At 43.4% G+C, this 26,189-nt stretch overlaps 1 protein-coding gene across 2 annotated transcripts in view; it reads left to right on the plus strand.

Annotated features, from left to right (window-relative positions):
* The window catches only part of LOC117367398 (protein Niban 2-like), a 284,588-nt gene that overhangs the window by 191,099 nt on the left and 67,300 nt on the right, over positions 1-26,189 (plus strand). For both annotated transcript variants that reach the window (XM_033959886.1, XM_033959887.1), the window contains exons 3-4: positions 19,992-20,120; positions 22,372-22,477. In XM_033959886.1, coding sequence (XP_033815777.1) covers positions 19,992-20,120; positions 22,372-22,477 — 235 coding nt within the window. The remainder of the gene's footprint in view (positions 1-19,991; positions 20,121-22,371; positions 22,478-26,189) is intronic.

A 26,189-nucleotide genomic window follows, 5' to 3' on the forward strand; every position in this document is an offset into this window, starting at 1 on the left:
CTCTGTGACATCGTCTCTTCAGCGATCTCTACAATGGTGGTTGGACTCCTCAAATCTTTCCAGGGGCCTTCTTTTTCATCTGCCCCCGCATTCCATGATCATCACCACGGATGCCTCCCCTTATGCATGGGGAGCTCACCTGGGAGACCTACGCACCCAAGGTCTTTGGACCCCGCAGGAGCGTCTCCATCACATCAATTTCCTGGAACTACGAGCCATGTTCTATGCTCTCAAGGCCTTCCAGCACCTTCTTTGCCCCCAGGTTCTGCTTCTGTGCACGGACAACCAAGTTGCCATGTACTACATCAACAAACAGGGCGGCACCGGATCTCGCCCCCTTTGTCAGGAGGCTCTTCGCATTTGGACCTGGGCCACGGCCCGCAGTCTCTTCCTCAAGGCTGTCTACATCCAGGGCGAACAGAACTCCCTGGCCGACAATCTCAGCCGCATCCTTCAACCTCACGAGTGGACTTTGGATCCTCCCACGCTCCACTCCATCTTTGCTCGCTGGGGCACTCCGCAGATGGACCTATTCGCAGCTCCTCACAACCATCAGCTGCCCCAGTTCTGCTCCAGACTCTTCTCTCCTCATCGTCTGGCCCCGGATGCATTCCTTCTCGACTGGACGGATCGGTTCCTCTATGCCTTTCCTCCTCTACCTCTGATGTTGCGGACTTTATCCAAACTCCGCAGGGACGGAGCCACCATGATCCTCATAGCTCCCCGGTGGCCTCGTCAACACTGGTTCTCCCTTCTACTTCAACTCAGCTCCAGGGAGCCCATTCCTCTACCTGTGTTTCCTACTCTACTTACACAGCAACATCAGTCTCTACTACATCCCAATCTGTCTTCCCTCCACCTGACAGCTTGGTTTCTCTCGGGCTGACCTCTTCAGGAAATCTGTCTCAGCCTGTCCGTCTCATTTTGGACGCCTCCAGGAAGCCGGCCACCCTCCAATGTTACCATCAGAAGTGGACCAGGTTCTCCTCTTGGTGCCTCCGTCATCATCACAATCCCACCTCCTTAGCGGTGGAAACTGTTCTGGACTACTTACTCTCCCTGTCCAACGCAGGCCTCAAGTCTACCTCAATCAGAGTCCATCTCAGTGCCATCACGGCATTCCATGAGCCTGTCCTAGGAAAACCTCTCACGGCTCACCCTCTGGTTTCCCGATTCATGAGGGGCCTCTTCAACATCAAACCACCTCTGAAGCCTCCTCCGGTCGTCTGGGACCTGAATGTGGTTTTGTCTGCCCTCATGAAACCTCCCTTTGAGCCTCTTGCCACAACTTCGCTCAAATTTCTGACATGGAAGGTTCTTTTCCTCATTGCCATCACCTCTGCCAGGAGGGTTAGTGAGCTTCATGCACTGGTTGCCGATCCACCGTTCACTATTTTTCACCATGACAAGGTGGTTCTGCGCACCCATCCAAAGTTCCTTCCAAAGGTGGTCTCAGCCTTTCACCTCAACCAGTCCATTGTTTTGCCTGTGTTCTTCCCGAAGCCTCATTCACATCCCGGAGAACAGGCATTGCACAGTCTTGACTGCAAGCGTGCCCTGGCTTACTATCTCGATCGTACAAGGGCTCACCGCTTGTCCCCTCAGCTCTTCCTGACCTTCGACCCGAATCGTTTGGGTCGACCGGTCTCTAAACGGACGCTATCCAACTGGCTTGCAGCTTGCATCGCGTTCTGTTACGCTCGGGCCGGTCTGTCACTAGATGGTGCTGTCACGGCCCACAGGGTAAGAGCTATGGCCGCTTCTGTTGCTTTCCTCCGTTCCACACCCATTGAGGAAATCTGCAAGGCGGCCACCTGGTCCTCAGTTCACACATTCACTACTCACTACTGTCTGGATGCTTTCTCCAGACGGGATGGGCACTTCGGCCAATCTGTACTTCAGAATTTATTTTCCTAATGGCCAACCATCCCTCCTCCCTCTTTGTTAGCTTGGAGGTCACCCATGCGTAAAGAATATGCTGCCTGCTTGTCCTGGGATAAAGCACAGTTACTTACCGTAACAGGTGTTATCCAGGGACAGCAGGCAGATATTCTTACGTCCCACCCTCCTCCCCGGGTTGGCTTCTTAGCTGGCTTATACTAACTGGGGACCACGCACTCCTCCGTCGGGCGGGAAGGCACTCGCGCACGCGCGGTGCGGCCAACTAGAACTTTCTAGTAAAAAGGTCCGTACCGTGGGCTCCGTCGGTGACGTCACCCATGCGTAAAGAATATCTGCCTGCTGTCCCTGGATAACACCTGTTACGGTAAGTAACTGTGCTGTCTCTGAAATCTTGACTTGCAAGGTGTATCGCCAGGAGAGGATTGAGAAGCACTGGACTGATGAGATAAAGTCAAAAAACTTTATATGCTGTAGGTGAGGCAGCAGATGCTCATGTTAAGGTTTATTTCATTTTGGGAATCTTTTATTAAGAGGTTCTAGCACACACATAACCCAGCAAAAACAGCCTAATGTGGACATGCTAAATGTAGCCCCACTCTCTACAGAGTGAGCACTGCCTTACTTGCTAATTCATAGTTGCTTATTAGGCTGATACATCAGGCAGTACTCCCCTCTGGAGGATGAGGCACAATAAAATTGGGAAGGGGAATAGAAGACACAGCAAACAAATTTGCTAAACAGGTAAGAGTTTAGATGACAATATCTTACAATAAAAATATTATAAATAAGTATGTGCTGACTGAATCTCACTATACAGCTACAGCAGACTGTATAGTCTTGACCATGAATTTTTTCAGGTTTTTGTGCTGAAAATAATGGCTCCTCTGAGGTTGCCAAGCACTATTGAACTCGCTCTGTTATTGTAAGAGGCTCCTATTCAGCTAACCCTTACTTCTGTAATTTTAGTGTTACTAGCCAGACTCTGTATTTGTTGAGCAACTTTAATAACATGAAATAAAGAATAAGCACTCGCAATTGATGACTTCAAGGCAGTTCAGCTGTCACAGAATCTTCTCGCTCTACCAACTTTCCTATTCAAGCTAGAAGTGTGTCCACACCTTGTGGAAATAACACTGTTCTCCAGACTTAGATAGAAAACCCAAGTTGTGTTAGATTGTTAGAAATAAAGGCTAAAACACCTGTTGAGAGAATAATGCTAATTCAGGTTCTCATACAGCCATGTGGTCTCAAATATTGAATTGAATCAGGTTGGGCAGACTGGATGGACCATTCGGGTCTTTATCTGCCATTATCTACTATGTTACTATGTAATATGGAACAGTTCTCTTTCATAATGGAGAAGGGCAGGGCTTCAGCTCTGTGGATGCAACCTAGCTCTCTGGGAGAAGCAAGGTCCTCTGAGGAATTAAGTCCACAGAGCACACGTTACTCATACATCTTAATATAAAACACTTAAACTTTGTTCTTATATAAGAAATTGAGCAAATGCTCCCATGAAGTAGGGGGGCAGAACAAGTGACAAGGAAACAAGTGTGTGTTTTATATGTTTCTTATATTTTTTTCCTTAAATAATCCTAACTGAATCCAGTTTATAAATTTAGAATAAATATAGTTTAAAAAACAATTAGTTACGATATCCTTGTAAATGCATTGTAAAGTATAAATCTTGCAATTATATTTTCTTTGAACCTTCACAGCTGACAGGATTTCTCTCCAGGAGGGGCCTTGAAGGGGATTAAGAAAATCTCAATGCATAAATTTACTCTTGGTCCATTCTCATCTGACCGCCTAATTTGTAATTTGAATTTCTCTTTTTCCTTTAAATAGTTTCTCACTCAGGAACATATTGGATCTCAAATTTTTGGGACTTTAATTTTGATTGAGTAAATAGTAATTTTGTTATATAAATGTTACTTCATTTGTTTTATGTTATGTTGACTTAATCATATTCTGTACAAGAAGTTTATTCTTGATAATATATTCAAAATAAATAAAGAATTAAAAAAAAAAACAACAACAACAATTAGTAATTACTAATTAAAAATGTATTAAAACATTCTAATTAAAATTGTTCATTGTTTAGAATCACATATAGGTATTAGCAATTCCAGTATAAAACCAGTAGCCAAGTAAAAAGGAAAATCAAATGTCCCAAAAGCTGTGTGCACGCAAACAAAAAAAGCCCTTATCTCTTGTGCGTTAACCAGCTTACTTCTGATTGCAAGTACTACTGGAACCCTTGACTCCTTGGACTGAATTCTGGATCTTGATGTTCTGAAGGCTGTGGAAGAAACTTATAATTCAACTCTAACATAAGGCTCTTACACCCCTCAGCTAACAGGCCTCCCTTAGCTCAAGGCTCAACTCTACCTTCCCTGCCTGCTCTAACTTTAGGTTTAAACTGTGCTGCTGTTCAACTCCTTATAGAAAAAAAAAAAAAAAAAAGAAGAAACCTTTCTTAAATTCCTGGCGTTCCTCAAAGCCCACTCACAGACACAGGCTATCCTCAAGCTTAGCCTGTACAACTACTATTGATACAGACACTATTTCTTCCTCTTTACCAATAATATTTCTCTACCAGTGTTAGCTCCCTTAGCAGCATCCTATCTTATCCTAAGTTATCTAGTAACTGACACACCCGGGTAACAGCAGCCACCAGAATGTTTACCCCTGGTTAACAGGGCAACCCACAATTGCATGTTTTTCTCTCAGAATATGTCTCTCAGAATTCTACAGCAATTAATCTCTTCGCAAGACTGGAGCCCTCTCAGCCTCGGAAAAATGTTTTTAAATCCCATAGGGGTTACATACAGTGTTCTGGTTTGTTTTGTATCATTGCAAGCTAAATGTGTGGTTTTGTTTTAATTTTAATATTTTTGGGGGGAGGGGGAGAGAGAGCAACGTGACATGAGTGGAGAATTGATGTGGATGGAGAATGGGCTGACGTTACTGCTTCGTTAACTAGTTAGCATGTCCATAATGCATGAACCCTTAGCACCTCCCAGAAACGGGGGTCTCGGTTTATATTCGGGTCAGCACTGACCCGACCCCCTCCTAAACCTGCTGGACCTGCCATGAGACCTGGTGGTCCAGCGGCCATCTGCCGGGCCTGCCATGAGACCTAGTGGTCCAGCAGTGGCTGGGACAGGAGGGATCCCTCCTGTCTCATCCCGATTCTAATTATCTTTAACTCCCTCCTGCCTTTCCCCGTGTACCTGGTGGTCCAGCAGTGAATCGCAACAGGAACGACCTTCCTTTGCTCCTGCCCATGCAGAACCACTAGCTAATTGGCTGCCGCTTTCAAGTCAGTTTAAAGAGATTGTTTATTTAAACAGTAGTGTAAGACACCTTATAATGGGTTCTCTGAGGCATCGAATGTGAAATGCATCAGAACCCTGATACATCTGACATATTTTGAAAAATCTAACTAAAGATACCTACAAGTTTACATCAAGATAAATGTCTTAATATATAATTCTATGATAATGTACAATGATTGAGAGCAGTGAGACATTAGATGGTGGGCATGACTCACACAACGGTCTCAAACGATCAGTCTTCTGAGCAGATTAACAGTGATACAAATACATATGATAATCTGCTTATTGTAGTTTATACTGGGTATGTCTTCTGATAGTGACACACTTTCGTCACCAGTTCTGTAACTATCTATTCCCTTTAATTTCTTTGAGTCAGTATGTAAACAACATTCATAGTCAGCACAAACTTCCAGCATCTGTAATGATGTGTTCATGCGCGCCCCCCCCCCAATCAGACCACATCAAGGGTGTGACCCTTTTGCTTTAAGCTTGCCATTTCTGCACACATTCCAAACACTTGAAAAAATAGGTGCTTCTCTAACTGGTGTTAGTCACAACAGTGCAGTGAGCTGCATATTGCCCCATTAAGTGTGCCTCTTTGCAGTTCAGTTAAATTTTAGGCTAAGTAGATGGTAGGTCTGGTGGCTCCTGGAAAGGCCCTACAAGTGCCTAAAAACTGCACCTCAAAATTTGTCTGAGTCAATACTTGGCAAATTTGCAAGATCATTCTGTGTGGCTCATTGTATGACTGTTGTCGGAGAACACTGATTATAGGTAAGCATTGCATAACACACTTTTGTATTTCTAAGTACAATATGTGACGCAGAAATGTGGAAGTGTCTAATGAATTTATTTCTCTAAATCATCATGGATTTTTGGATTTCTTGAGATTGTGCCACTTGTGGGAACACGCCTCATTCCTCTGTCCTCACACCGTCTGTGGGGCAGCCTTAATTTGAAGGGAGTATTATAAAAATGAGTATATGGGAAGAGAAGGTGTACATACTGATAGAATGACTGTAGCAGTTTACATGATAGGGACTGAAATAGACTGGAAACATTCACACAAAATGGGAGCTCCAGGTCAGGTTTATTCCCCAGATAGTGGATTTATCAAGGGTGCATAAGGTCACATGAAATTTATTTCCCTTTGTTAGTCCTTTTCATTCCATTTTAGTGAGCAATATTTCTTTTAAGTATGTGCTAAAAACAGAACAAAACAGCTGCCTCAGCTCATTCTCCCTTACCTGTTGGTCACGGGTGGTATCTGTCCTCCCATCTATCTTTTACCTTAGAGTTGGAGGAAGGATGCAAAAAGAAGAATCACAGTCTCTAATTCAGCAGTTCAGGGGTATATTAGTGGCAGGACTTAGAAGAATCTGCATTTTATTTGCAAACATTTAAATTTTTTTTTTGCATAAGGTAATAATAAAACTTAATGAGTTGATGAGTTTGCAAGATCAGTTTTACCTTTTCATAATGTGAGCCTACTAGGACAGATAGGGAGGACACTTAGGGCTCCTTTTACTAAGGTGCGCTAGCCTTTTTAGCATGCCCTAAAGATTAGCTTGCGCTAAATGAAAAATACTAACGCAAGCTCTATGGAGGCGTTAGCATTTGGTGCGTGCGCTAAAACCGCTAGCGCACCTTAGTAAAAGGAGTTCTTAGATTATTTGACCACCATATAATGATCCCCGTGGGGGTATATAAGGATCCCCGTGGGGGTATATAAGCAGTATATAAATACCTAAAATAATGAGTGCAAATTACACATTTATTCATGTACAATGTACAGCAAGATTAAAAAGAGATTTTTATCAAATATAAAAAAGTTTTCTTTTCCTTCTCTGTAATGATTTATTTTACATATGGTGGTAAAAATAAAATGGTTTTCCCGCCCTCCTTTGACATGCTTGTGCTAAAACTTAGCTCATGCTAATACAGGTTAGGTGACTCGTAGGTATAAAATAGATTATGCAGCAGGAGGTGACATTTTAGGAAAGTCTTTCCTGCTGCCGCTCGAAGGAGAGGCTCCTCAGCAGGAGTGCAGGAGAAGACTCACAAAAGCGGGTGAACTATTCAACCTTGTGAAAAATTTTTCCTGCTGTTGTTGGGTAACCCTCATGAAAGAAAGCCACAGTTTTTCAGTGGACAACAAGACGAGCCATCTCTATAGGTGGTATAGCATTATCAAAGTTTTTTTTGCTATATTCGCCACTTTTTCAGTGAAGCCTGCAAAATCATTCACTGACATATAAGTACATCACGGGACGCATCGAGTCAGAAGATGATATCTTCTGGCTCATGGGACCCTCGACCACCAGAGGGCATCCGCTGAAAATCAAGGGAGGGAAGTTTCATGGCGACTCCAGGAAGTACTTCTTCACCGAAAGAGTAGTGGATCATTGGAACAGACTCCCACTCCAGGTGATAAAGGCCAGCAGCGTGATGGATTTTAAGAGAAAATGGGATACTCACGTGGGATCTTTAAGGGAGTAAATTCAGGGGAGGGGATACTTGGAATGGGCAGACTTGGTGGGCTATAGCCCTTTTCTGCTGCTTTTTTCTATGTTTCTATGACAATACAGTATTTGGAATTTGCACATTATTTGGGGGGTCTGATTAAATCTAATACCACTGCAAAGAGTTCCTTTGAGCGAGAGGGTGCCTTCTCAATCTTTTTGCCATAAAATGTCCATCTAGCAGTTTGAACAGCATCGCAATAATTCAGTACTGTCTGATGATGATGTGCTTGCGAATCCCAAGAGGGGCATTTTTCATCACTCCTTGCTTTTCCGCAAATTCTGTTTTAATAAACATAAATTATTATCAAATCAAGAAGCCCAAGAATTCTGAACAATCTTTTCCTTGGGAGGTGTAATGGACTCTAAAGAATCTCTAACTGAGCTATTCCATACATTTTCAGTCTGTTCAACCTCTTTAATGGCTCAATCTTTAGTGTCTGAATCTTTAGTGTCTAATCTTGTAATCAATTTATTTTTTTTAAATCAGCAATTTCATAAGGATCGTGGATAGAAACTCATACCGTATCCCAGAGTATAATCTGTTCTACCCAAATAGCTAAATTCAGTTTTAAAAAAACAATCGGACAAAGGCCTCTCAACCTATCCCAAACAGATTTAGTTCTAAAACTGACGAGGGGAATTGCAACCAATTGTTTCAGCCTCGGTTTCTGTTTTATCCCTTGATAAGGCACTATATCTACCTCTACCCATGACCACTGAAATATTCTGCAAACATATAATTAATTTATGTTGACAACCCTTCAAGTTATTACCAACAAGGTCTTCAAATACCTTAATACACTATTCTCTACCCTCTCAGTCCACCCAAAGTTGGCATGACTGTCCAGTGTGCACCACCTCTAATTTCACACAACAGGATTTCAAGGTATGGCGCTACCCAATGTCACTGGGAGGTGGTCCTAGCAATCCTGACTCCGCCCCTAGAATGCCCATGAGTTAGCTCAGCGGTCTCAAACTCAAACCCTTTGCAGGACCACATTTTGGATTTGTAGGTACTTGGAGGGCCTCAGAAAAAAATAGTTAATGTCTTATTAAAGAAATGACAATTTTGCATGAGGTAAAACTTTTTATAGTTTATAAATCTTTCTTTTCAGCTAAGTCTTAATAATAATATTGTCATTTATAGCTAAAGACATATGATCAAGAAACTTTTATTTTACTTTTGTGATTGTGATAAACATACTGAGGGCCTCAAACTAGTACCTGGCGGGCCGCATGTGGCCCCCGGGCCACGAGTTTGAGACCACTGAGTTAGCTGCTTTCGAATTTGGCACTAACCAGTCATTTTCAGTGGAGATAACTGGTTAAATGCTCCTGAAAATGACCAGATAGCCACAAACAATTGATTTAATAAATTTCTAGCCAGTTGAACATCTTCAATATTGGCCGGAAAAAGTATAAAGTTTGACAAAGAACTACAATATAAACAGAAAAGTTAAAAGATAGGAAAGGAATTAACAGAGAAGAGTTAAGAGAGAAGCTGTTTTTGGTGTGCAATGACTGAGGAGTAGGATGGTCAGCGAGTCATGTTTCAGAAGTGGTTGAGAACAGATTTTAGGCTAGCTTAAAATTTTAAGTAAGACAGTTCTAGTTGTAAATGCTTAGGGAAGTGAGTTTCAGAGAGATGGTGCTAGGTAAAAAAAAATAAAAAATGCAGAGAACAGGTAGATTTAAGATGCAGAGGAAATGGGGAAAAGATAGACGGCAGTTGTCTAATGAATAGAGAGTGTAGGATGGGGTGTAAGGGATGATACGAGAGAAGAGATATCGAGTACCAGAGTGTAGTCTTGTCAGTTAAGCTAAGGACTTTAAATCTTATCCTATAGGCGACTGGCAGCCAGCGATATCGCTTTAAGAGGCAAGACCTGATCAAAGTGACTAGCATGACAGATGATCCTGATGGCCAAGCTCTGTACAGTTTGAAGTCTCTGTAAAAGACTGAGTCTAGCATAGGCAATATTATAATAATTGAGTCTTGAGATAACTAAAATGAGTAATAATGTGACTTGTGATCCAGAAATGGACAAATAACTTGGAATTGTCTAAGAGCATAGAACAAGATTTCACTAGAGCATTTACCAGTGGGTCTAAAGTTAATCTGTTGTCAATGATAATCCTTAGATATTTGAAACATGGAGCCAATGAGGGTGGGTTGCCAGTGGCTTTGTGGGAGAGATGTTAATGGTTGGTATGAGGACGCAGAAGTGTGGGTTGCGAGTTGGTTGGTATGAGGATGCAGAAGTGTGGGTTGTAAGTTGGTGTGGATATGTAAAAAAAGTGTAATGGACAGGTGGATGGATATGTAGGAGCACTATCTAGTAGTGGTGTTGGGATTTACAAGGTATTAGGGGTGTCTGTTTCTAGGAATTATCCTGGGGGTATAGATAAATGTGAGAATATATGTGTGTAGGGTGTGTATGAAAGCTTGGAAGAGATAGCTAGGAAAGTGTCTTGGTGCCACACTTAATTTTCCCTATCTGCCTATGTTGCTTTGGATCAGAACTCTGGAGGGTGTTGGGAATAAAGTGATGGCCAACATTCTATAAGTTTTCCGAAGAGAGCAATTGAAGACCAAATACTAACCTGATATTTCTGGGGTTTTTTTTTCATTTGTCTGAGAAAATCACATTTTTTTTCTGCATGTCAAATCTGGTAAATTGTCTTTTTTATTGATTGCAGAGATATTGTACCAGCGGAGGAACGGGGATCCCTTTTATATAATCCTTTTCAACATTGTGTGTGTTAGAAAGCATAAAAAACAAAACCCCCAAATTGTTTTGTAATTATGCACAACCCAGTGATAGATTTTTCTTTATCTATTGTTGCTCAGAAAGAACTTCTGTAGAACTGTCAGATATACTTCTAACTTTTTCTTTTGGCCTGTTATCCTGCTGTCTCATGATTGCACATCCAGTCCAGTTATCACAGTGGCAGTTCTGTGGTTGTAGATCGAGGCCTGGGATTTCTTCCAGAACCTCATCCAGGAGTTGCTATGAAACAATGGTTTGGCCTGTATGCTACCTCAGCAGTTTCTCTGCATTCTTAAGGAACCCAGTGTAAGGAAACAAGGTTCCAAATAACAGACTCGGAAGAAACATTTAAAAAAAAATCCCCTTACTGAAAGGGCTGTGGATGCAGAGAATGACCTTTTTAAAAAAAAATTCCCTTACTGAAGGGGCTGTGGATGCAGAGAATGACCTATCAGGCAACAGAGTCCTGGAAACAAAGAGGACTTGAGATATATACAGAAAGATGCTTGTATAGATCTGCATGCAGCACTGACAATCAACTGAATTACCAGGACAGAGCATTGCAGGAAAGGATTTGCACACAAAGGATTGAAATATGTTTTTTAAAGAAGTTGAAGCTCCTACACTACACCTCTCTCTAGCTATCTAATCTATCTATCTAATGGTTTACAGGTTAAGCATACATAAAATACAGTTTGACTTGCCATAATTATAGCACAAGTTTTTATCCTAACTCGATACATACTAGAGGGATCTAATACCACTATACATAATGTACAATTTACAGGTTAAATTTTCCATAGTTACAGTGGAAGATTTTTCAACTCACGTTTTTGTCCTAATGTGACCCATACTGGGATCTAGTACGAATATACATTTCTTTGCAATCAATCAGTCATGGAAAGGGGAGTTAGGTGAAGAGGTATGTTTTTATTGTTTTCCTAAAGTTGAGGAGTCCTTCAAGGGATCTGATCTGCAGTAGCTCGGTATGAAGTGGGAGTGGGAACATCATTTGGCAGTTTGCAGGAGGCGTTTTGAGGCATATTCATCCTGGGAATGGAGGGACCTGTTTGACAAATACAGAGGAAGCTCGGCCGTCATATCGTATAAGGATTTGAATGCTAGCATCAGGCCCTTAAAGACACAACATTTGGCTACGGGCAGCCAATGAGCCAACGATAGAGCCTGGGAGACAATCACGGGTACGGAGGTTTTTTAGAAGTCCGAATGCTGTGTTTTGTACACGCTGGAGATGTAGTATGTTCTTTGCCATTAGACCGTTGAATAGCGCATTGCAGTAATCCATGTGGGAGAGTACTATGTCGCATTCTTGCTTAGAAGGTGTTACTGCTCTGAACCTCATGTGACTGTGTGCTTACAGTGGAAACTGTCCAAGATAGTGTTTTCCAAATCTTCCATGGATTTTCAGGATATTTGCAATGAATTTTAATGAGAAATTTGCTTCTCATTAATATTTATTGCAGATTAGTCTATAATCCTGACTGAATGTGGGTTTCTGTAGGACAGGTTTGGCCCATATATCATTTAGAACCCAAAAGGATGAATTGGAATGTCCAAGTCAGGACACTCACAGTTCTTCCAGTATTTTACAAATGTTTTGCCAAATGCATGAGTAGCAGTTTTACCAAAGCTGCATGTAGAAAAAGGGTGACGGTGCTCTGCAGCTTCCACGTATAAGTGGCAGTAATTATATGTGAAAGTGGTGACTTTGAAATTTTCAGGTATAAATGCTGGCACTTATGTGTATAGTTGGTCAGATTTCACAATTTGCCAAATATGGTCTTTTTTTATACAATAAAGACAGAAAAAAAATTAGGGAGTAAGGGTAATTCCCTTCATGCCCCCATTGAAAGCCCAGGCTGAAAAGTTGTAAATCTGGGTGTGCTTTGGAGCAGTACTAAAGATGACAGCAAAATTGTTGAATATACAAGTATTCTGGTGGGAAAAGTTTTTATATATTTTTTTGGTCTGTCCAAGCCAAAGCCCCTTGAAATCTCAGTGCTCCAGAGAGCTACACATGCAAACTTCTGAAATTCCAATTTACTAGTGTAGTCAGTCTACATGTGTAAATACTGCTACATACATGTGTATAAGCTTCTGAAAAGGCCTCCTGTGTAGCCAGCCTTGAGGGTTTGGGGGTGGGGTAATAGTTAACATGGGTAGGTGTTAGGCTCCACCCATTTCCTATGCCTTCCCCTGCTGCCCTATTAAAATTAAAACTACCTTAACTTGGTGGGGATCCCCAAACCCTACCAGTTGAAGAAATACAGAGCTGCTTCTAGTCTGTTAAACTCATGAGTTAGCAGTAGCACAGTGTGCTACTTATGCTGGCACCAGAAAAGTGCTAAGTTCCATTCATGAATGGATCAGCTGGTGGGGCTTGGGTATCCTTGATAGCTACATGGAAGCTGTGCCTGGCCGCTGGGTGGGCCTAAGGAAAAATGGGTCCAGGCTATCCCAGGCCCATGCAAGGCTACACTCCTGCCCCTCTCTGTTAGCAATTTTGGGGACTTTCTAAGATCAAACTTTGGAGAGAAGAGCTTGTTTGTCATATAAAGCACAGTCAATTTGCAAGCTAGCAGAAAGAATTGTCTGTTAAAAAATAACACAGAGGATCTACAGAGAATTTTTTTTTTTTTAAACCCACCATGCCTATCCACCTATCCTCCCCGTTGAAGGTTGTAATGAATGTTGTGAAAGAGTAGCGATGTCTCCAAAGTTCTAACGATAAGTGTTTCACCAGAAGAAAAGAGTATTCTTTTAGTCAATAGACATAAATAAGTCTCTTTTATATGCCAGTGATTTTGGGAGGAGATAGTGTATGGGATTGCATTGTTCAGACAGAAAAACAAGGATACAGCCTTCAGAGCTACAATTATGGAGAGGAAAATATTTTCTTAAGAAAACAAGCATGAGGGAGACAGAGAGACTCTTTGAGTTAGGATCAGCAATGATTCCAGTCAGCAGTTCAGCCCCAAGGATTATGTGACCTTGGCTGAAACACTGGGAGGCTGTTGTAATAGTGCAAGAGGTTTATAATATGTAATAGTGCAAAATAGTGCAAAATGTCTGCACTACTGTCCTAGACTCAAAGGAATTTAGTGCACAAGAAAACGGTAGAGGTTACACATATGCACATGGATTAAATGAAAAGTAAGGCCGCCACCTCCATAAGTTTTTATTTGATTGAAGCTATTTCATTGAATAAAAAATAATGCTTAAAACTTGCTCTGGTATTACATCTATTTACTTTTCTACATGGTTGCTTCTATTCGCCACACATTCTACCAGTGATGGACAAGTTTCTGAAAGTTGTCACGAAAGAACTGCACATCATATCACCAGCTGCTCAGAGTCCTTTCCACCTCTTTGAGTCAAACAGATGCCCCTGAAAATATTCCTTCAATTTCACAAAAAGATGGAAATTGCATGGTGCTAAGTCTGGCCTGTATGGCGGATGAAGAAAGATTGTAGTTGCCTCTATTGTCATTTATGCTGTATGAGGCTTAGCATTGTCACGTTGCAACAAATTTTCCTCCTTGCACTTCCAAAGTTTTTGAAGCCACGGCACACTAAACGTGGGGCCGCGGCTGGAGGGCATCCGGAAATGTGTGGACGTCGACGCAAGTAACATAAATTTTTATTTATATACCGCAAAAGCCTTTCGGTTCTATGCAGTTTACAAAAGAGATGGGCTGTCCATTGTCGGTGAGCTACAATAGATAGAATATTGGCATCAACGAGTTAACAATAGTTTCACATCAGTATGCTGCTTTGAAGAATTTTGAGAACAGATGGGTTTTTAATAGCTATCTAAAATGCATATATGATGTTGATATTTTAACCCTTTGACCCTGTTCAGGATCCTAGAAGCGGCTTGGTATATAAGAGTCGGTTAACAAATCTTTTCTGAATACAACCTTTGATTGAAGGGTAGGTAAAAAATGATCGGGAACATGTGGAGCGGCCTGGCGACGAGAACAAGAATTGAGCAGTTAGGTAGTTAGGCAGTAGGCCATATAGGGCTTTGTAGACAAGGCATCCGGATTTGAAGAGAACTCGAACCCTCGACAGGAAGTCAATGTAGTTTTTGGTAGAATAGAGATATGTGGTCAAATTTTTTCAGGTTAAAGATTAGTCTCACTGCTGTGTTTTGGATGGTACTCAGTTTCCGGAAATGCCTGCATTGTCCTGCTAGGTATGAAATGTTGCAGTAGTCCAGGAGGCTTAACACTAGCAATTGGACTAGTAATCAGAAAGGTGCAAGTTCAAAGAATTTTCTTATGGATCTTAGTTTCCAAAGCATGATGAAGCCTTTGCGTATGACCACTTGAGTGCTCATAGATAGCTGTCTATCAAGGTGAACTCCCAGTATTCTAATCAAAGGGGTGATGGGTAAGGTATTTCCTCTCAGAGTTAGGATGTCCAAGGTGCAGTTGGTAGAGGTGGCTAGAAAAAAAACTTAGTTTTTTCAGTGTTTACCTTTAACTTGAAGTTTGACATCCACCCCTTCTATAGTGGATAAGACCGAGTCTATTCTTTGAATCTCTGCAGGTGGTAGGCAGGTGACAGGGAGGACAATAGTAATGTCATTAGTGTAACTATAGTGGGTAACATATATGCTTTTTAGATGAGCTCCCAGGGAGGATAGATAGACACTGAAGAGAAGGGGTGATAGAGGGTAGCCTTGAGGAATACCACATTTGCTGGTCCATTTGTCAGATAGGATCCCTCCAGACTGCACTTGGTAGCTGCAACATTTTAAGAAGCCTTGGATCCATTGGAGGACATTTCCAGATAGTTCAAAGGAGTCTAGGCAAAGCAGCTGTAAGTCGTGGTCCACTAGGTCAAATGTACTACTGAGGTCTAGTTGTATCACTAATGCATTTAGACCTTTACTCAGTATTAGAGAATGACACGGTGACGGTTTACCCGCGGCCACCGCATTTAAGCCGCGGGTCACCGCCGAAAACGGGGAAGAAAACTAGCAGTCGCTGCGGTGACGGGGACAAGGCCATTCACCGACCGCGGAAACGGTGAACAGGTTTGTCCCCGCGGGCCAATGTACCCCCTTCTAGGAACCGCTATTTACCGTATTTTCACGCATATAATGCGCTCCCACCCGCACCCGCGATCGGAGCAAGAGGGAGCCCAAGCCCTCTTGCCCGGCCGACTCCCCGACGTCCGATACATCCCCCCCCCCCGGCAGGACCACTCGCACCCCCACCCCGAAGGACCGCCGACTTCCCGACAATATCGGGCCAGAAGGGAGCCCAAACCCTCCTGGCCACGGCGACCCCCTAACCCCACCCCGCACTACATTACGGGCAGGAGGGATCCCAGGCCCTCCTGCCCTCGACGCAAACCCCCCTCCCCCCCAACGACCGCCCCCCCCAAGAACCTCCGACCGCCCCCCCAGCCGACCCGCGATCCCCCTGGTGACCCCCACGACCCTCCCACCCCCCTTCCCCGTACCTTTGGTAGTTGGCCGGACAGACGGGAGCCAAACCCCCCTGTCCGGCAGGCAGCCAACGAAGGAATGAGGCCGGATTGGCCCATCCATCCTAAAGCTCCGCCTACTGGTGGGGCCTAAGGCGCGTGGGCCAATCAGAATAGGCCCTGGAGCCTTAGGTCCCACCTGGGGGCGCGGCCTGAGGCACATGGGCCCAACCCGACCATGTGCCTCAGGCCGCGCCCCCAGGTGGGACCTAAGGCTCCAGGGCCTATTCTGATTGGCCCACGCGCCTTAGGCCCCACCAGTAGGCGGAGCTTTAGGATGGATGGGCCAATCCGGCCTCATTCCTTCGTTGGCTGCCTGCCGGACAGGCGGGTTTGGCTCCCGTCTGTCCGGCCAACTACCAAAGGTACGGGGAAGGGGGGTGGGGGGTCGTGGGGGTCGCCAGGGGGATCGCGGGTTGGCTGGGGGGGGGCGGTTGTTGGGGGGAGGGGGGTTTGCGTCGAGGGCAGGAGGGCCTGGGATCCCTCCTGCCCGTAATGTAGTGCGGGGTGGGGTTAGGGGGTCGCCGTGGCCAGGAGGGTTTGGGCTCCCTTCTGGCCCAACTACCAAAGGTACGGGGAAGGGGGGTGGGGGGGTCGTGGGGGTCGCCAGGGGGGTCGCGGGTCGGCTGGGGGGGGCGGTCGTTGGGGGGAGGGGGGTTTGCGTCGAGGGCAGGAGGGCCTGGGATCCCTCCTGCCCGTAATGTAGTGCGAGGTGGGGTTAGGGGGTCGCCGTGGCCAGGAGGATTTGGGCTCCCTCCTGGCCCGATATTGTTGGGGAGTCGGCGGTCCTTCGGGGGGAGGGATGTATCGGACGTCGGGGGGGGGGCATCAGGCTTTCAGGATGGGGACAGACCTTCAAGGGGGGACAGTGCAGGGAAGTCAGGGAATTTATATTAATTAATTTTTTCTCTGCGTGTTTTGTTTTTGTATAGTTATTAACTAATATTTAACTAAGTTTTAAAGTTTTAAAGAATGTTTCCTTTATACGTAAATAAAGAAAAGTGAATGGGATTGCAGTGGCGGTGACGGGGCGGTGAATGGGGTGGCAGTGGCGGTGACGGGGCGGTGAAGAGGATGGTGGGACGGGGCGGTGATGGGGATGGTGAGACGGGGACGGGGCGGTGACGGGGATGGTGAGACGGGGACGGGGCGGTGACGGGGACCAATTTTTTCACCGTGTCATTCTCTACTCAGTATGTCATACATCATTCAAGAGGGAGGCAATTACAGTTTCTGTACTGAATGATTGTCTAAGCCTGATTGGGAATCATGGAGTAGGTGAAACTTTCCTATGTGGTTCATTAGTTGGGATTGAACTAGTCCTTCCATTAGTTTTATGAAGAGGGGAGTTAGGGCAATAGGTCTGTAGTTCTCAATCTGAGCGGTTGGTTTCTTTATGTTTTTCAGGATAGGTCTGATGATGATGAGGCCTTTTTCTTTGGGAAACCCCCCTTTATTTAGCGTGTTTACTAGCCATGTGTAGAGATCAGCTAGAAACTTGGATGAAGCCTTAGACATTAGTACTGGGAAGCAGGCGTCAACGGGAGAGTATGCGTGCACGTAATTTTTTGAATAGTTGGTGAAATTGTGTCCAATTTGGTTCATTGAATGAGTTCCATGTCATGTCTGCATGGACTGTGTTTTCCATTTTATATTGATTGATGTAGCAGGTGGGTTTATTGCTAAGCGAGTCTCTTAAGGCTTGTATTTTTGCTTGAAAGTAGTGGGCATGAGCATTTGAGAAGGGAGCAGAGTCTTGGGTAGAACGTGTAAGAGGAGTGGTGTCTGTCAGATATCATCATGTTGACGTCTGCGAATGCACAAAGGCCCTCCAGACAGGGCCCTGAGCCTGCTATTACTATGCTGGTAGGGGGGGGGGGGTGGAGGGGGCTGGAGGAGGAGAGGTATGGAGAAGAGGAGAGCCCACACGCCTGCTCTTGGGCTCCTTTTTATTGTTGAAGGGATGACAGCTAATTGTTGCATTTAGGGACCATGATTGTAGGGCTCCAGGCTGAAGGCTGTCATAGCATTGGAGGGCTGAGCGAGTTGTGCAGGAGATTATAATATAAGGGAGAAATCCCAGGTAGATGAGAATGAAAGCTTTGGCTACCAGTTCTTAACCTTGGTTCTCACTCAATTGGCATAGAAACCCAAAGGAGCCCCTCCTCCCTGCCCTCCTTTTCAGTAGGTTTGTACCTGCATTCCTCAGTGTCAACATTGCTTTATAGGGAAACTGACTGGAGAATTACTTTATTTTGTTGTGCAGTCTGCTGGTATATAATTCGGTCAGAAAGAACACATGTACCCTGACGCATTATGGACACCACATTGATTTCATTATGAAACAATGACACTTTTAAAATCAATAACATCGCCTTGAATTGGCCTATTTGGCAAAAATATGGTATCTGGACATTGCAACATCTTTTATATAATAATCGATGGTCGGCTTTTGAAGAAGTGCGTGATAAATTTAATCTACCAGCCAAGCAATATATTAATTGGTTTCAATTAAAATTCGTTGTGTGTGCTTCAATTCCGTAACTTCTAAAATTGAAACCAATACCTGATCTTCTTCAAAATATTATTACTATAGCTCCTCTTAAAGGTGTTGCCTCTAAATGGTACACTTTATTGAGACAAACTTCACCTGTGTCTATATCACTAATGATGAGTGCATGGCATCCGGATTTAGACATTTCTGCTGATGATGAGCTTTGGCAGAAAGTGTGGACTAGAGTATTCAAATCTATTAGATCGGCTCCAGTCCTTCAATCAATATACTTTATTACATCGATCCCACTGGACGTCACATAAACTTGCTAAATTTTCCAAAGAAGGCTCCAATCTATGCTGGTCCTGTGGAAAATTTGAAGGTACACTGCCGCACATGTTATACCAATGCTCAGATATTAAATTGTATTGGGATAAAGTCTAGATCACCATATCCACCATTCTAAATATTAATGAACCCTTATATCTTAAAATTATTATTCTTGGACAACATGATCTCGCATATTCTATGCCTGAACCCAATGTTCGTTTACTTAACATCTTATTATTCTTGGCTATTAAAAACATCTTGCACTGTTGGAAGGACTTATCTAAGGTAGAATACATTGTGTGGTGGAACATTGTATGCATATTAACAAATTTGAAAGTGTACTAGCTGAAAAACATCATTCTATTAGTTCTTTTCTCAAAGTATGGAGACCTGTTCAACTTTATTGTGACTTGGACCGTTGACATAAAATTATCTCAATGTAATATTTATAAAATATATTTAGTCACTTCTTGTCAGTTAATTAAGTCGCCTGGGATGCTCAGTATGATGCTCATTGGGAACTCTCTCCTATTCAGAAATTATATGTACTGGCCCTGCTGGGTTTGGTTGACATGAGACACTGGTTGAATTGACTTATAAATAATACTATCTTCCCGCTTATTAACTGTGATATGTACAACTAGTCTGTTTCATGTTTAATTTATCTTTTGTATATTTACATATATGTATATTTGCATATTTATAATAATTATTTGTACACTTTGTATATTTATTTTGAAAAATAAAAATTTAAATAAAGAAAAAGAAAGAACTCATGTAATAATAAAATATCTTCATGTGCCTATTTCCTCTGTCCAGGCCTTTATTAGCTATATGTACAGAGGAAAGAAAATATTTTGTTTTTGCCAAGAAGAAACTAAGTATTGGTTTGCACTGCTGGATTAAGAACACTATGGTCCTAATGCTAAAAATTTGAAAAAATAAACAAGGGAGAAGTTAAGCACTAAATAACTATGTGCACCATTGTGGTTTCAGACAAGTCAATCAGTTACAGGTCAGAAGTTTTAGTGTACACAGCTGCTTTTGTGTTTTCTTATGTGAATGCCCTGGCTACTTATTTTGATTTTGCCTCTTTTTCCTCTCCTAGGTGCCACTGGAGGATGGAATTATATTTTCAGGGAATCTGTTCCAGTACCTGGAAGACAACAAAAAATGGAGGAACCGGTTCTGCCTTATCCCACGCCACTATGGTCTGGTGTTGTTTGAGAGCAAAATGGTAAATTTGCTTATCTTCTCCCACCTCGTTTTCTTCCTTTTTGTTGCCTTTTCTCTTTTTATTTACTCCTATCTCCCCTATCCTCTTATTTCCCCACTAGTCTTTAAGCCCGTTACATTAACGAGTGCTAGAATAGATGTGTGTGTGTATTTCTTTCTTTCCTTCTTTCTTTCCTTCTTTCTTTCCTTCTTTCTTTCTTTCTTTCCTTCTTTCTTTCTTTCTTTCCTTCTTTCCTTCTTTCCTTCCTTCCTTCTTTCTTTCCTTCTTTCTTTCCTTCTTTCCTTCCTTCTTTCCTTCCTTCTTTCCTTCCTTCTTTCCTTCCTTCTTTCCTTCCTTCCTTCTTTCCTTCCTTCCTTCCTTCCTTCCTTCCTTCCTTCCTTCCTTCCTTCCTTCCTTCCTTCCTTCTTTCCTTCCTTCCTTCCTTCTTTCCTTCCTTCCTTCCTTCCTTCCTTCCTTCCTTCCTTCCTTCCTTCCTTCCTTCCTTCCTTCCTTCCTTCCTTCCTTCCTTCTTTCCTCAGCTGTCCACCACCACCCCTTGCCTGCTCCCCCTGTCCAGCAGTAGCCCTTCTCCCTTCCTTTTACCTCCCCCCTGTCCTGCAGCACCTCTTCCCTGCTCCCCCTATCCAGTAGTAGGCCTTCTCCCTTCCTTTTACCCCCCCCCACATCCAGCAGCACCTCTTACCTAATCCCCTTGTCCAGCAGTAGGCCTTCTCCTTTCCCTGCTCCCCCTGACCAGCATCCGCTAGCCCGGGCAACCTCGGGGCTTTTGCTAGGTCGGCCCACCTCGCATTATCGAAGTGAGCCGGCCTAGCAAATGCCCAGTGGCTGCTGCGTTTGCTAGTCCGGGGGTGAGAAGAGGCGTCCCGGCAGCGCAGCAGTCAAACCGGCAGCGCAAGAGTCAAACCTCCACTGCCGTCACAAGCCGCCCCAAGCGCCTGAAATAGAATTTGGCATGGAGGCACACAGCATGGTGGCAGGGAACACGAAACCCTAAGCGCGCATGCGTGCTTATGGTTTTATAATAGAGGATTCCTGCGTCTTCCTTTTTTATTAAGCCACTCACACAGAAAGTCACCTGTCTGTGGAGTTATCAGGATGTCAATTGTAAGGGTTCATCAGTACCACTAACCTAACACTCCTCATTAACTGCCTCACTTGAGTATTAATTTAACAGTAGCCATCATATCAGAAATCAGGGTCTGGAATGCACCTTCAAAACCATTCTGTTTCCGGGAGTCAGCATTGGCTTAGCTTCAGCTATCTTCCTTTGGTTGGTCTTGGGGGAGAAAGAGGAGGTGATTCTAAATTGGAAGAGGCAAAGTAATAAGGAAGACAAACAATGTTAATTTTCTTGGCTTGTGACTCTCTTGAATCTTTGTTCAGCGGGAGGATGAATTTTTAAAAGGTCCTGTCAGGTGATGAGAATTAGTATTACATTAGTTAGTGCTATAAAAGCTTTAAATCAAGGGTGTCAAACTCAATCACATTAAGGGGCCGAAATCCAAAACACAGGCTAAGTCGTGGGCTAGACCCCGCTCAATCTCCGCCCCAGACCCCGCCCCCATAATAGTACTAATTATAACACATTTTTTTCCATTCATTTTTCATATATAAACACACAATATAAAATTATTAACACATAATGGTGTACCGGTGTACCGATCAACTCAGATAAGTTGAAATCTTCATCTATCGCACAGTATTTTTCATCACACTTTAACTCAGTGCAGTGTTTGTTCAATGTAAAGGAGGTTTTTTAGCCAGTGAGGTGAACGCTCCATCACCACTATTCCACCATTGTGGAGATGGGAGGGCCCTTGTCTGAGGCTTTTTCCTCCATTTAAAATTGACATTTCAACTTGCACTTTGTTTTCTAATACACCATTAGACAGTGTGCATCTTACCATTGTGGAAGTGTTTTATTGAATTACAGTTGGTTTTTCACATTATCCGAGTTGTTTTGATTGGCAGAAGTGTAAACACTTTATGATCATATTCACTTAGAGTTTTAGGAAACAAGGTAGATTGCACCCTACCCACTTGCACAGTGCAATAATTAAGCTGCCATTCTGTTGTATCAGATGATACTGTGCTTGGAATAAAACATTGAGGGAGCTACGAGGTCTAGCAGTGTTATTGGGTGAATGTGGTTTGCTGCTTTGAAATGGTCAGTCATAGGGGGAAGATATTTCAACTACTTCATGAGCCCTTTTTCCCCAAGAATAACGGGGCCTTTGTCCTTTCTCTGCAGGCTTATGATAGAGGTATCCAACCTCGAGCAGGTATCAACTCTGCTGGATACAAGGTCCTTACCTCTATTGATCAGTATGTTGATCTTCTTAACAATAGCTTACCTGGTAAGTTTTGTCTAATCTAAGCCTTAGTATATATCCCGCATCATCTCTTGAAGTAGGGGCTCGATTTGGTTTACTTCAATAAACAGACTCATGGGTCAGCAAAAGATCCAGTTATAGCTGTGATGTCATTAATTACCACAAAATAACCCCAATTTAAGCACAAAAGTACTTCATAAAACAATTGCTTAAAGGGACACAGGTTGTGGGCAGAAGAAACTCACAAAATCTAATATTAAATCTATTACTAATTTTTAATATTTAATACGAGGACCTCAGTGTGAGGTAATAAGCTCCAAGGAGCAGATTGCAAAGCACCCGCTCTACTTCTTAAAGCCACAGGCAAAACCCCCCAAGGGGTTAAGTATGTATATTTTGTGAGTTTCTTCTGCCCACAACCTGTGTCCCTTTAAGCAATTTTTTTGGATCTTTCATGATGTCATTAATGACAAAAGTTTTGTCTGCGGTGGATGGGTAGGATGGAAAGCTGAGGCAATGCCTAGGAACCCCCTTTTTATTTTTTTTTTTTAGGAGTGATGCACCTCCCCAGTACAGATTGCCATATAGTTCATAGGCTCGGAGGGCATGGCATGAAAAAGGGAAATAGGAAGAGTTCAGTCCTCTGATGTGTCAGTCATGTTCTGGAGCCATGTGTTTACACACACACATACATACATACATACATACAATAATAATTTATTTTCTTATATACAACAGAAAACTGGAACATTTCAGTTAAAAAATACAATTTCCAAAACACAAAGAACATTAAATATAACGTCAGTTAAAAAACAGCATCAAATAAAAATCAATAAGAATACATAGCCTGATAAAACCCCAACTCTGAAATGCGAATAAGAATCCACATTATTTATCAAATAAATGAGTTTTCAATAGTTTCCTAAATGTGAGGTAAGAAGAGGCTTGAGTGATCAACGGGCTCATCCATGAGTTCATCTTCCCCGCCTGATATTCCAATGTCCTGTCAAAAAAAGTCTTATAACGACAGGCCCTAAGGCATACCTGAATTTCTGGTACTTTTTTGGAAATGAACAATTTCAGATAAACCAACAGATAGGAAGGCAAATATACCTTGGGTGTATCTGCCTTGTAGCAGATACACCCAAACTTGAAAAGCACTTTGGCCCAAAAGGCAGCCAATTTTTTAGGTGTACACATATAGTGGTATGCATGGATACAAGTAAACTGATGCAGCACTGAGGTACTGCTTTGATGATCCATATACAATAGTTCCCCAAAAGTAGAATCTGTGTGTGTTGTAACTTGATTAGATGGTGGTAGTCTTTTGAAAATAATGAAAAGTGCTTTTTGTAAAAGACTTGGGATGTTGGTACCAGAACCTTGACTAGAAACAGTGAAAATTCTCAACACTCAGTCCTGTGTACCAGTAGCCAGCTTCATCTCCTTTCTAATGCTGTGTCCTTGATGCGTGTAAGGTACAGGCCAGATAGTACTAAGAATTGGCATGCATGTTAGAGAACTGCACGGGGACGACGGGAATCCGTGGTTTCCCCTTCGGGTCACAAGGATCCCATGGGGACGCCTCCTAGGGTCGCGGGGATCCTGCAGGGTTTGATACAACTCGAGCCGTGAGGCTCGTCTTCCTCTTCCTACCTGCCCTGCCGCAGCACACATAGCCGACCGAAAGTCTTCCCCGATGTCAGCGCTAACTTCAGAGGGAGGGCTTAAGCAAAGCCCTCCGCCGTCAGCGCTGACATCAGGAAGACTTCCAGTCGGCTATGTGTGCTGGGGCAGTGCAGGCAGGAAATAAAAGACGAGCCTCGCGGCTTGAGCTCCATTTGGCTGAGAAAGTTGCAAAGGTAATTTGCTTCCAGATGAGGGCTGGGAGACAAACGCGGAACACAAAAGGGGGGAGGGAGTGTGTGTTTGGACACAAGGCATGAACTTGAGAAAGAGGATGGAAGAAGGGAGGGAAAGAGATGCTGAGGTGGGGGAGGGAGTGTGTTTTGGACTCAAGGCATGAACTTGGGAAAGAGTATGGAAGAAGGGAGGAAAAGAGATGCTGAGGTGGGGGAGGGAGTGCGTTTTGGACACAAGGCATGAACTTGGGAAAGAGGATGGAGGAAAGGAGGGAAAGAGATGCTGAAGTGGGGGAGGGAATGCGTTTTTGGACACAGAAGGCATGAACTTGGGAGAGGAAGGGAGGGAAAGAGATGGTTGTGTACACGGGAATGAAAGAAAGGAGAATTTTTGGTTATAGGGAGGGAGTGAGGTACAGATGAGAGGGAGAAATATTGTGGTGGAAAGGGAACAGTGGGACAGATTGAAATAGATGCAAGAGGAGGAATGTTGGACATAGTGATGAAGGGAATGGATAGAGAGATGTGGCATGGTGCTGGAGAGGGGGGTGATAGAAGGAGAAAGGTTGGGCATGGGGCTGGTGGGCAGGCACGAAAGATGAGAAAGGGATAAATGCTAGACCATGGTAGGAGGAACCAATGGACAGCAACAGAAGAATTTGCAGAAGATGGGAAAGCGGAAAAAAGAAACTGGGATCAACTTTATGGAAAAATAAGTCTCCAGATAACAAAGGTAAAAAAACGGAATTTATTGACTAAAATATGTTAGCTTTGGGAAATGTATATAGCAGATGTCTTTTTATTGTGTTCAAAAGAAAAGGAAATGCATTTCTGGTTTATTTCTACAGTGTTGAAGTACTTGCTGACCCTTGCTGTGACTGGTGGGGATCCCCAAGCACCGCCAGCAGAGGACCTCCTCTAGAGACGGCCAGAACTCCCCTCCACCAAGCACAGCAGTCGCTGGCAACATCCATGAGCCACTGAGGTGCCAGCATCTGTGACTCAGGGACGCTACTGCTGCCTGCCAAGCTTGGCAGAAGGGACCCCCGGCCAACTGCAAAGGAAGTCCTCAGTTGACAGCTTGGGGGTTCTCATCAGCTGAGTACTTATATTTCATATTTACATTAGAGGCTGTGGTAGAAACCCATTTACAAAGTATGTATTCTTCCCAATTAATATTTCCAAATTAATAAAGTGTCTTTGCTTATTTGTAAATGGGTCTCTACAGAGCCTTTAATTCAGTAGCATAATGAAATGAAATAACTATTTCTGAAGTTTATAGGGATGGGCAGGGATGGAGAGGATTCCTCGCGGGGAAGGATGGGGATGGAGGGATTCCTTGCGGGGACGGGTGGGATTTCTGTCCCCGCGCAACTCTCTAATGCATGTGCCTATTTGTGATGGATACCACCATCAACATAGGGTGGATTTTCAAACTGTGCTGGCCAGCCTAACTCCTGAATTTAACTAGCCAAACCTGATATTGAAAAAAAATCTCCCACTTTGAGCATTTAAATTTAGGTACTCTAAACACTGATGACTCCAGAGACCTTTCTGGCATAGGGAAAGAACTTTGTTTAAAGTTCTTCATCCTTAGCTAACATGAAGGGTCGTTAAGGGCAGAGAACTGTTCACGTGTTTTCATAGTAGTTAGTAAATGACTTGTAGGGATATGGAAAGGAATCGCGCACATGGACAATCTTGGCCACTTTTTACTGATGTGACAGGTACAGTCCAGCAAAGCTACATACTGTAATTCTAATCATTTATGTGAATAGACTGTGTGCAAGTTGGATGAGGTCAGATGGGCCTGTGACTGACACACACTTAACTTGTCAAAGTGTTTTCTGGCAAAATCATGGGCTCTGTGGCAC

The sequence above is a fragment of the Geotrypetes seraphini genome, chromosome 10, assembly GCF_902459505.1.
Source record: "Geotrypetes seraphini chromosome 10, aGeoSer1.1, whole genome shotgun sequence".
Classification (NCBI taxonomy): Eukaryota; Metazoa; Chordata; class Amphibia; order Gymnophiona; family Dermophiidae; genus Geotrypetes; species Geotrypetes seraphini.